A 12,407-nucleotide genomic window follows, 5' to 3' on the forward strand; every position below is an offset into this window, starting at 1 on the left:
GGACAAGGAAGAGGACCCATAGGTAGAGTATTCCTTAACCGGTGTGCTTGCAGCCAGCAGTGCTTCTGACTTGGCATTGTTTGTTTAATTTTGGAGTATTTATATGTACATAATGAGATATCCTGAAGTTAGGACTCAAATCTGAACATGAAATGCAGGAGCATTTGTGTAACCTGGTGGTTAACACACCCTCCTTCCACAGAGAAGCCTGGGTGTGATTTATGGCTCGAGCTCCTGACTGGCTTCCTGCCAGTGCACACCCTGGGAGGAGTGAGGACTCAAGTTGTTGGGTTGCCACCTCCCACAAGGGAGCCCTGGATTGCATTCCCCACTCCTGGCTCTGGTCTTTGCCCAACCCAACTGATGTAGTTATTAGGGGCAATGGAGGGAACACACAAGGGCATAGGAGTGAGTGTGTGTGTATATGGATTGTACAAATAATTTTAAAATAAACATGAAGTTTATGTGTGTTTCATACACATAGCCAAAAGGTAAATTACTCTTTCTAATGGTCCTGTGTTTTTAGTGCAAGTCGGTATATGAGGTTAGGTTTGGAATTTCATACTTGTGACATCATGTCCATATGCAAAAGTTCTGGATTTTGAAATTTCACATTGGAGCTGCTTACCACATGGTGTGAGGGGCCCAGGAGATCAGGCCTGGATGATGGCAAACACATTGTGCAGGGCTGTATGGGCCACTGCCACAAAATGAGCAACTCATAGCATTCTGAGCAGGGAAGCTGCAGCTGTGACTTAAACATCTGGAAGGTAATTTGTTAAAAAAGATGGTAGAGAAACAAACAGGGAAACCTGTGAGGAGATTGTCATGCCAGAGACACTGGTGTGGCTGATGTTACATCAGATTGTTGAGGTGGCAAGAAATGGTCTGAATTTACATTCATGGAAAAGGCCACAAGGTCACCCTGATGCATCAGATCAGGATTGAGAATACAGGCATCAAAGACGACTCCAAAATCCGTGGTAGGAACTGGTGAGATTCAGCTGCCCTTAGCTGAGATGGCAAAGACTAAATGTGAGTGTAACAGGGGAAGTCCAGAGTTTGGCTCCATGATAGCAGTTGGATATGCAGGAATAGAGTTGAGGGTGTCAGCATTTAAATGCCATTTGATATCATGAGACGCAATGGAATCGCCAAGAAAGTTAGTGGAAATGGGCAAAAGGAAACCAAGAAGTGTTTAGCTTTAGATACTTCAAAGCCTCTTGATTGAGAACAGAAAGGTCTTACTCCCGTGAGTGACTGAGGACATGTGACCAGAGGTGAAGATCTGAAAGGAGAAGACAGGAGCATTTCCAAGAGGAGGGAATTAGCACCGTGTCAAAGTCCCCTAAGCCCCCAGACCAAAAGTCTATGCTTTGGTTGAGCTAACTACAAGCTCCCGCGATAACTTTGACAAAAGTCATGTGGTTAGTCTGAAGGGGAGCAAAAGCTTGCTTGGAGAAGCTTCCAACAGAAAGCATAGTGTGTATGGAGTTGATATGTTAAGGAATAGAAGTAGTGGAGCGATATTTTTTAAGAAGAAGTAACACGGTGTCTACAAGCTGCTAGTGGAGGAGAAGATGGTCTAGAAGAGAGACATGCTACAGTACTGTCGCTGGGCAGGTGGAGCACAGTGGCTTGGTGGCCAGAGGAGCGCCCATTGGAGCAGGTGCTACCACACTCCTGCGGGGTTGGGGATAGGGTGGGGGCGCAGAGCCTGGGCTCTGGCACAGGTCAGTGGGCAGTGGGGTAAGAGGTGGGAGTGCATGTGTGGTCCTCTTGTGTTTGCTTCACATTTTCATCTGAGAGAATCTTCGTTCTACTTTGTGATAATCAGGATGCAGAATGCACACACATGACTCACAGGATTTGGAACAAAAATCTGATTATTGGTAAGGAGACACATACAGAAACATGACAGGAGCTTGTAATGGGCTCCTTGGGAGTTTTACCCAGCACAGTTTAAGTGTGACTGGCTCTGTCCAAACATGACGTAATCAAAATTGGGTTTGTATTTGTGTCTTGGGAGCCACTCATGTGCTTTCGGGTGTTGGAGGAGGCACTGTCACCAAAGCGGAAAGAAAAGCAGGTGCACTCATGTTCCCTCCCTTTCTCCCCAGGGCCTCAGAGAAGACGGTCATGTTTAGGATGTTCGTCACGCAGCTTAGCCTGGCCATGTTTGATGACCTTACCCAGCACAGAGCCTCCTCTGAACTCCTGAGGCTCACGCTGGACAATGTCTTGGTGCACTTGGCCCCCGGGGCCAGCACCCTCCCTGGGGAGGAGCCCACTGCCTCCTTCTTTCAGCTACACTGCCTTGAGGTCTACTGTGGGGACCTGCAGTTGGACAACCAGCTCTACAACAAGTCCAACTTCCACTTTGCAGTCTTGGTCTGCCAGGGCGAGAAACCAGAGGCAACCCGGTTTCCCCAAATGCAGGATCTCCTTGTGTCCAACATGGATTTGAGAGAGTACAAGGAAAACTGCTTTGTCAAGCTTTGTGTCACCTTAACCAAGGGCCAGAACTCCTTCCTCGACATTAACGAGTTCACTTTTGAATTGAAACCTGCCCGGTTATACGTGGAAGACACGTTCGTGTACTACATCAAAACTCTGTTCGAATCGTACCTGCCCAGCAGCAAGCTGGCAGGGCCCTCCATGCAGCCCTGCAAGGCCCAGCAGGTGCTGCCCGAGCAGGTGACTCAGCACGCCAGGGCCCTGGGGAATCCTGTGCGGCTCCGCAAGCTGGTGATCCAGCCGATGCACCTGCTCGTCAGCATCCACGCCTCCCTCAAGCTGTACATTGCCTCCGACCACACGCCCCTCTCCTTCTCTGTGTTTGAGCGTGGGCCCGTCTTCACTACTGCGCGGCAGCTTGTGCACGCACTGGCCATGCACTACGCGGCGGGGGCCCTCTTCCGAGCAGGTAAGAAATACAAGCTGAGCTCTGGGATGTGCTCAAGCCAGGGCATCACTGGCTCAGGTCGTAAGGAAGCAGTGACACCCGGGGGCGAGGTCATGAAAGGGACAACATCCAAATCTAGACTCTGTCCCTGTTGGACACAGGCCTTCCCATGCTCAGGCCCAAGGTCCTCATCTCTAACATACGTCTTGGGATTTCTGAAGCCGGAGAACATAGACAAGAGATCCTGGCCTTGGAGAGTAACAGGGGTCCCTGCTCCTTCCTGTCAGAGCAGAGGAAGAGTTCTGGGATGGAATAAGTCAGCCAAGCGTGTACATGTTGTCCTTAGACTCTCCCCGGTAAAGTTTCTGTGAGGTTTCATTTCCTCTCTTCTAGAGTAAAACTTGACAAGAGGTTGGAGGTTGGTAGGGAGGGGAGGAGACAGGAGAAAAAAAATGAAGTGTTGAGAGGATCAGATGAAAGTATGTCAAGTGCCCAACATTTTGCTTGGCTCTTAATGAACATGCCAGTAAGAGGGGCTGTGATATTAGCTGTTATATAACTCTGGGATTTAATTCCGTGAAGCAAATGCTTTTTTAGCCCCTTGCAGGCAAAGAGGCCCTTTCTTAGCATCCTAGCACAGCCAGAAAACCTAGCCCAGGCCCTGTGTTCCCCAGGCTTAAAAGAACTCCAGTTGCAGCTTGTTAGCCTCCCTTCTTCCTTGTTGTTCATGAATAGCTGGAGGTGAGGAATGTGGAGGATTTGTGTGCTCACAAGATGCACAAAGAGCCCTCTGCCTACCCCGCCAGCCAGCCAGCAGAGAGCAGCCGGTGGGTGTCTCGGCCTCTGCACAGACTGGAGATGGCGGAGGATGAAGGGCCCTTGGGCCGGGCAGGTGGCCGCCCGCACCGAGCAGGTTGTGTCTCAAGGCCTGGGCTTCCTTTCTTAGTGTGGCGCAAGGCACCTGCACAGGACAGTTTCCTATGCATCCACAGTGCTGTATGGGGAGTACTGTGCACTGCAATTGAGGGCCAGGGACCGTGTGGTCTCAATCATTTCCACCAATGGGCGCCCGAGCTGCAGGCCTCAAGGCAGAACCATGCTAGAGCAGGCTCAGATCAGTGACCCAGCTTCCTGTGGTTGGCAAGAACTGAAACAGAGCCCCCTGCCCTCCGCCCCACACACAGCTTGGGTCTAGCCAGCCCTCTCCAGGAAGTACCACAGCAATCTTCCTTCCTGAGTGCTACAGAGGAAACACCCTGTGCTCTGTCCTCCACATGTCACCCCTGGTCAGGTGCTGGTAGCTGCGGGAAAGGCACCAGGAACCCTGCCCTATCGGTGGTTAGGCGTTAGGCTTGCCCCAGAATGAAGCACACACCGTCAACATGGCCATCCAGTACCGTTATGAAAGAGAACAAGACCAAGGAGAGAGCCCGGCCAGGCCTGCTGGGGGCAGGGCCTCCCCCACAGCACAGAGAGCATTTCCGTCTTGCGAAGAAATCAGCAGTTAACATTTCAAACTTCACAAACGGGTATACTTACATGCCATCCCAGAAACTTACTCCTTCAGGCAGCCCTTTTGTTTTAACACGAGAAGGGGCCACTGCAGGTTCCTGAGCCCCCGGCATGCCTGCACGATCTCTTTGGTTAGTGTTTTTAAGGTGTTTCCACAGGAGATTCCATTGGGTTGTTGTTGGGATTTTTGTTTCATCACCTAAAAATTCTGTCTCAAGCTCATGGTGTTACGGAGACAAGGAGTTCTAAGGTAGAGCTCAAGTTTTCCGAGCTCATCAGAAACTCCAGTCAGTGGACAATCGGAAGATGAGCTCCAAGACAGCAGGGGGGGAGTGAGCACTGGACGCCTGCCAGAGCTCCCCAGGTAGGGAGGGATGGTGGGGCGAGGACCCCTGCAGAAGGGGCACCTGGGAGTTAGCAGGCCCCCCCGCCTCATCCCCTCCCCCCCCCCGGGTCTGCATCCAGCCATCAGATGCTAGAAGCGTCCCAGCTGCCAGCGCTGAAACACCCTGACCTCACTGCTGGGGAAGCTCGTGCAGTCATCGGAAGGGAGCGTAAAGATAAATAAATAGTAGTGAGGAATGGGGAACCAGCCCCCTGGGAAGGGAGAAATGTGGGCGACATATTTTCCTGAGTCCCTCTCCAACCCCAAGTCTCAGCTTGATGGGAAGCCAGGCAGACTCCGTTTTTTTTTTTTTTTTTTAATTGCAAATATGTAAGCTGAAGGTTGACACGGTCAGCCTCCACACCCGTGGGCTCCACATCCATGGATTCAACCAGCCGTGAACGCAAAATAGTCCCACCTACCAATGCAGTCTCACCGAAAATGTTCAGACTTTGTCATTGCCCACTAAGCAATACAAGACAACCGTTTATATGACATTAATTTAATTTAAAATATGTGGAGGATTATAGATGCTATACACAGATACTCTCCCTGAGGGACTGGAGCGTCCATTAGGCATCGTGAAGTCAGTTCCCCACAGCTATGCAGGCACACATGCATTTGGTTTTTGGTGGAAATAACTAGAAGAGAAGGATCTCTATACTTCCTGCCCTTTCTGGGTGGCTCAGATGCCACACTCATCCCAGAGCTTCCAGGCTCTCCTCTGCCCTCGTGCCTGTGGAACCAGGAAGACAGCTGGGGTTGGCTGTGCCTCTGCTCCCACACCAGGCACCGTCCCCGGCCCTGAGCAGCAGCCGGGGCTCGTCGGCAACCCTGCAGCCCTGCAGCCCTGCAGCTGGTTGAACGGAGATGCCCCTTTCTCTTGTGGAGCTGCTGTGGCCATCACGGAACTCAGCAGCCTGCCTCAGAGGGCCTCCCATAGCACTCTCCGCCTTCTGGAAAAGACCCCTCCTTTGACCCAAGCCCTGGCGCTGTCTTCCCAGTGTTGCTGAGAAGGAGGAGGGCTCAGAGCAAGAGCCTGCCGTGGCTCCAGCCCACACCCTGTGCATCCTCCAGGCCAGGGGCTTCCCCGGGGACCTGCTGCTGGGGGAAGCGCTCCCACACAGGTCCCAGCTCCCTGGAGGTCATCCCATCCATCGGCAGGGAGGCTAGTGGATTTCTGAAGGAAACTGCCCCTTCCACTCCCTTCTCTCAGTGGCCCCTGGCCTTGCCCACTGCTGCCAGCCCCCTGAGCCGGCAGCCCCAGTCTCCACACCATCTGGGGAGGCTCCAGGCAGCCACTGCACCCCCAGACTTGTTCCCACAAGGCAGCAGTCCGGCTGTGGCGCACGCGGGTTCCTGGCAAGCCCAGGCTCCCATAGGAAGCCAAGTGCAAGGCTTCCCTCCTGGGACATTCCCACGGAACACACCCCTCCCTGTCACTGCTGTTTACACAACTGAAGCCTGAATCCAGGGCTGAAGGGGAGACATTTGTCTGGCTCTAGCTGTGTTCCAAAGGGAAGCACTCAGCTTGGTAGGATCGGGAAAGGTTAAAAATAACACCCCCATCCTTGGCAGAAGCTGGCTTCCCCTTTGCAACGCCCCACTTAGCATCTGGCCTGTCCTTCCGGCCCAGGTGCCTCCTCCCATGCCTGGTGGCCCCATGGCCCTGCAGAGGTGACGGCCAGCGCTTCCCCTGCCCACAGACACCTGCCACCCGGGATGCCATGACCTGGCAGGAGGCCATGGGCACCTGGGAGGCTCAGGCCAGTAAGTCATCCTGAAGCCATCTGTGAGCACCATAGGGTCAGTGGCAGGCAGAATGAAGGTCTGCTGTTTGCATTCTCAATGAATGGGTTGCCATCACTTGCTCCAGAAAAGCTTATTCCGTTGTTTTTCAAGTCCAGTGTGAAAACCAAGCTGTGGAGGAAAGGAACCGCCAGGACCCGCCAGCTCCCACGTGGGAAGTGCCGTAACCCCTGCCTTCCTTCCTCCCCACAGGCTGGGTGGTGGGGTCCCTGGAGATCCTGGGCAGCCCTGCCAGCCTCGTACGCAGCATCGGCAATGGCGTCGCTGACTTCTTCCGGCTCCCCTACGAGGGGCTCACCCGGGGCCCCGGCGCCTTCGTGAGCGGAGTATCCAGAGGAACCACGTCATTTGTGAAGCACATTTCCAAAGGTAGCTCCTTGCTCACCCACTGTGCTGCCACCTGCCCTGCCCACCTTCGCCCGAGTGTGCTGCTTGGGAATGCCTTCAGCCTGCCTCTGGCCCGGCTCCTTGGCACACTGAAGCCTTGGATCCATAACAAAGCTCATATACAGTGTCTTATGTTTTAAACAGATCACTGCTTGCCTGCAGTGTGCGAAAATGTTTCAGGAACTTCAGCATTTTAAACCTCCCATTGGGAAAACGAGGATTGGCTCGACTGTTATTTCATGGGATAAACACAGAAAAACTAAAGGTGTTCGAGATTTCTGCTAAACATCAGAAATCCTACACCACGTTGCCTCATTGCATTTTTTTTTTTAATGTAGACACAGTTGTCATAACTTTGGTAAGGATGAGGACTCACGGTGACAGGGACTGGGAGGGGGACAGCCCGCTCTCCTGACAAGCCGTGTCAACAGTGCCATCTGGTGGCTGCTGAGGGGCACTGGGCACCAACGCCACACAGCTGCCCACAGGAATCTTGGAGCCTGAGCCGCGTGCATTTTGCCTGACGATATTTGGGGCAGGTTGGCAGTGGCTGGGGAGCTAACGAGGGCCATGTGAGCCCCCTTTTCTTCTCAGCGGGGGGCAGGCCGAGGCCTCTTCTTCCCCATAAAAGGCATCTGACCGTAGACAGCACTGCCACTCCATTGTAAGGGGGCAGGTTGCGGAAGTCTCCAGAAGGCCTTGGAAGAAAATTTGGGTTTGAAATATGAGAATCTGTGATCCTTGCAGGGGGGCCAGAGCCTCCGGGTGGGGGGTTGGCAGGAGAACAGCAAGAGGAAGAAAAACAGATTGCATGGACAATGAAAGGAACCACTCCCCCAGGCCTCAAGTCATGGGGAGGCCCGAGAGTGGGCCACAGAGCCGACCAGTGAGTCACTCCGGGCTGCTCCAGGGCTCTGCTGTTTGCATGTTCAAGTCAGATGACCAATACCTGCTAAGTGAAACCTCAGCAATAGTGCTAGCACACTGGCTCACGGAGTGCTTTCTCCGCTTGGTCTCAGCTTTCTTAGCAAAATCAATTTGGTCTTACGTGTGTGATCATTGGTAAAGATGTGTTTGTGACAGTAACCTCTGCCACTTACTGCTGAAGCTGCAGATCTGACAGCAGATGAGCAGGGCCGTGGGCCTCAGGCTGTGCCTGCCAGTGTCTGGTTTGGCTGAGTTGGGGGGGGTGTTTGGGGATGGGGACCAGGACCGCTCTGAGCAAAGTGCAGAAAAGAACTTTTCTTAGGACCACCAGAGGGCGGCGTGGCTTCCTCTGACCCATTCCCTTTGTTGTGTCCCCCTCCCCCGGCCCCCCAAGCATCACTGTTGCCCAGATTGTCTGTGGCACAGTCCCTCCCTGCGAGTTGTCAAGTTGAGGAAGTGTTATGGCTGAAGCAGTAAGGAGGGAAGAACTGATTGCTGAAGGGGAAAGTCAGTCCTGCTTTTCAGAAACCTGGCCCCAGGGAGTGGTCGCTGAGCCTTGGAGCCAAGGTGTCACAGCTCACTCCTGCTGGCCCACACCTGTCAGCTGACACTCCTCCCAGCGGGCACCCGTACCAGTTTAGAGACCCAGGGCCCCGCCACTTGCACAGGAGACCTGGAGTGCATGCCTGGCCTGCCAGCATCAGCAGGCATTTTAGGGTGAGCCAGCAGGTAGGAACACCACACCCTTTCTGTGTCTCCAGGTAGCATGGCAAGCCCTTTTTTGTTTGTTTTAACCAGCCTCAGTGAGGACACTGAAACTGCTTAGCCCAAGCCTGGGCAGTCACATGGTAGGAAAGAGTGTGCAACACCTGGCCCCCGGGAGACAACAGACGCTCTCCCCCTCCCCCACCCTGCTCCCAGCTCACTTACTCCACAGTTGAGGGGGTGCAGGGCCCCCACACTCCTGCCATCGCCCCTCCCAGGTGTAACTCAGAGGCCAGTCATGTGTTCTTGTGCCCTTAGGGACCCTCACGTCCATCACCAACCTGGCCACCAGTTTGGCCCGCAACATGGACCGCCTCTCGCTGGACGAGGAACACTACAACCGACAGGAGGAGTGGCGGCGGCAGCTCCCGGAGAGCCTGGGCGAGGGGCTGCGGCAGGGCCTGTCCCGGCTGGGCATCAGTTTGCTGGGTAAGAGTCGGGCATGGCATCATAGGCCCTGGGGAGGGCTGGCAGGAGAGGTGAACCCTGGCTCTGCAGGGCAAAGTTGAGACTACGAGGATGAGGCGCTCGCTGGGTTCAGAGCGCCAGGGAGCTTGTTCCTAGAGCCAGCCCAGGCCCTGCCTTGTTGCCTCTGCACCAGAATGCAGCAAGGGGGCTTCGGTGTGGGTCGCCAAAGGGACAGGGCAGTCTCTGGCTGCCTCCTGGGACAGGAACTGCCGCACTGCCCTGCGGAGACCCTGCAAGGAGTTTGGAGCGTGCCGTGCCAGCTGCAGTGGGCTGCCAGCTGCCACTCGCTGCCTCTCTCTGAGTCCCTGCCCTGCTCAGCCTGGCTCCGCGCAGGCACAGTTAGCAGTGTGGCCAGCAGGCCCACTGAGAGGTGAAGATGGCCAAGGCTCTGTGAGAACAGAACTAATGTTTGAAAATAGGGCACTTTGGAAAAACCTATAAAAAGGAAGCTGCAGTGCTGAGAGTTTACAGAGCAGGATTTTCAAGGGCAGTTTTGTTTATTTGCTTGCAAAGGAACTTAAAACTGTATGGCTTGGCGCCCAGCCCATTGCGTATCTGAGCGAGCGCCTGGCCGAGATCAAAGTGGCCCTGGGCAGCTCGAGGGCGGAAAGGAGAAGAGCGAGAGGCCGTGTCCCTTCTCCCATCTTGGGTTCCCTACTCCGGACTCTGGCACTTGGCCGTGGCCAGCTCAGGCTCTGGGAGGAAGCAGTAAAACGTTACAAGTTCAGGTTAAGTGACTGGAGCTGCCTGAAGCAGTGAGGAACGTGCTCTGGGCTGAGCGCTGGGCCACACCCACTCCTGGTACCTAGGCCACCACCTGGGGTGTTGGTGCCTCCTTTGGAGAAGGTGGTGTGGCACAGGGGGCACTTTCTGACCCTCAGGAGGCCCAGTGCCCACCGCTAGGTATCCACCGCTTGTCTTAGCAGCTTCCGACAACACCTTACCTTCTGGCATGAGTTTCTATTGTTATTTGGAGCTGCTAGCACCAGCACTGCACCTCTGATGTCCCGGCCAAACCAGCCCCTTGAGTGAGTGGCAGACGCACTTTGCTCAAGCCTAGTTCAAGGGAGTGAATTGCTGGAGCCAGAAGCAGCGGCGGGGGTCCTCTCCAGGGTCACTGGGGACTCTGGGATCTTCTTTCACCCTGAACTGGCTGGCTGCGGCTGGCTCCACCTTGACACTGTGATTCCTTCTAGCCCCAGGGCTCGGTGCTCTTCCCACCCAGCAAAGCCCCAGCCATGGCAAACTGATGGTGGCCATTGGTTATGTTAGGAACAGGGAGTCTGCCCTGCTGAAGTCACTGTTGCCTTTGTAAAAACTTCATTTATTCTCCTTGGAAGAGAGAATTACAGAGAGAAAGAGAGAGAGGTCTTCCATCCACTGGGTCACTCCCCGGAAGGTTACAACTGTGGGAGCTGGGCCAGAAAGAAGCCAGGAGCCATGAGCTTGCACCGTCTTCCACTACTTTCCCAGGCGTGCTAGCCTGGAGCTAGACTGGGAGTAGAGCAGCCAGGACATGAACCAGCAGCCATATGGGATGCAGGTGGCCACAGTGCCAGCCTCTGATATCTCCTTGGCTCCTGTTGGCAGGTTAAGAGAACCACCAAGTTCTGATCTACCCCATGCCACTTAAAACCTTGTACACAATGGGCATCATCTAGTCTGTCTATGGAAACTTCCAGTGGTACCTGCCATACATTGCCACCTTCCAGAAACCTGTCTGTGCTGGGAGTAATGTCAGTCCCACCCTGGTGTGTCTAGGGCAGCTGCACCTGCCAGTCCAGGGACCCTGGGCACACAGTTCCTGGCCTTGCTCACCTGTCAGGCAGTGCCCCCTTTTCTGGAGCCCTCCCAGTTCTCTCAGATCTTCTGTCTCTGCCTCTCTTGCATCTAGGTCAAGAGCCTGTCCGTGTCACGCTCATCTCTGGGCTTTTCCAGACCTGCCAGGTGCAGGGAAGGGTGTGGAGGGGCCACGGCTGAGACGTGTCACTTAGGACAGTGTGGAGTGGGAGCTGCTGTCTGCAGCAGCATGGAAGCCAGGCCCGGGAGCAGGACTCCGGGTGCTCAGTGCCTTCCTCTGCAGGACAGAAACACTGAGGGCGCCGGGAGTGAAGTGTTCACAGCGCAGGCAGGGGCTGGCCAAGAGCTCTCACACATGTCATCTAACGGGACTGTGCTCGCTGGAACAGAGAGGGGAGTGTCACTGCTGTGCCCAGCGCTGGAGGGCCCTCTCCACGTGTTCCCACCCTCACCCCTGCCTGGGGAAGTGGACTGCAGAGGACACATTTCCCACAGGCGTTTATGGGACACTGTGGGATGCGAGGCCGCTTGAACGGGCAGCCACCACAGGGCCTCAGGGCGGCAAGGAACCTGACTACTGGCCTCCAGGGGCGTCTGAGGCTTTTGAATGAGCCCACAACAGTTTTTCCAAAAGTAATGGCTTTGTAAAAACGCAATTTTGCCTGCAGAACTGGCATCAGCCCTGCCCACACTGACCAAATCCTTTTCCCCAAGACACCCACACTCCACTGCGCCCTGGAGCCTGTTCTAGCTCCTTCTGCATTCCCACTGCGCCCCAGTTCCTCTTTTGAACATGTAGGGCACCAGGGCAGAGGGCATTGCCCTGTCCCCAGAGGCCACCCACCCTGCAGAGCCTCTGGCATGAGGAGGACCAGACCAAGGGGCCGCCTTTCCAGCACTTATCTTCAAGGGTGACTTGGCAGGAAACGGGGTACACACTCTAAGCATACCATTTGCGTCTAGCGTGGGGAGCACTCACCTGGGGCACCAGCACGTCTCAGGTGACAGGGTGCCTGTCCCCCATTCAGAGGCCTGGGAGACGGCTGTCTTGTGTCTCACACCTCCCCCAGCACCTCATAGTCACCCACATGTGGCTGGCCAGCCGGGGAACTGCCGCCAGCAGGAGCCCCTTAGAGCAAGTCAGTGGATGAGAGTAACTTCCCAATTCAGGGCGGGAGGCGTCAGTAGGGCTGGACTCACGTAGAACTTCCAGAAGCCCAGGAAGTCTGCGTCCCCCTGTGGCAGACCACAGAAGGCAGGGCCGCTGCTCCCTGGCCACCTCTGCCATGCTTGCTGGCTCTGGTCAGTCACCCTGTCACAAACCCTGACCAGGTAGACCAAACTCAGTCTCAACATGGTCTCGACGAAGGCAACAAACACCTGACGAGAGCAGCCCCTGGTAGGTTGGCCTCTCGGATAGTGAAGAACCAGTCATGAGGCTGGAGGGCA

The 12,407-nt window shown here is 55.0% G+C and overlaps 1 protein-coding gene across 2 annotated transcripts in view; it reads left to right on the forward strand.

The window, feature by feature from the left end:
* The window catches only part of VPS13B (vacuolar protein sorting 13 homolog B), a 595,475-nt gene that overhangs the window by 575,674 nt on the left and 7,394 nt on the right, over positions 1–12,407 (forward strand). For both annotated transcript variants that reach the window (XM_040972638.1, XM_040972637.1), the window contains exons 56-58: positions 2,121–2,926; positions 6,804–6,980; positions 8,949–9,119. In XM_040972638.1, coding sequence (XP_040828572.1) covers positions 2,121–2,926; positions 6,804–6,980; positions 8,949–9,119 — 1,154 coding nt within the window. The remainder of the gene's footprint in view (positions 1–2,120; positions 2,927–6,803; positions 6,981–8,948; positions 9,120–12,407) is intronic.

Source organism: Ochotona curzoniae, unplaced genomic scaffold (assembly GCF_017591425.1).
Source record: "Ochotona curzoniae isolate NIBS_2020 unplaced genomic scaffold, NIBS_Ocur_1.0 contig_2318, whole genome shotgun sequence".
NCBI classification, from domain to species: Eukaryota; Metazoa; Chordata; class Mammalia; order Lagomorpha; family Ochotonidae; genus Ochotona; species Ochotona curzoniae.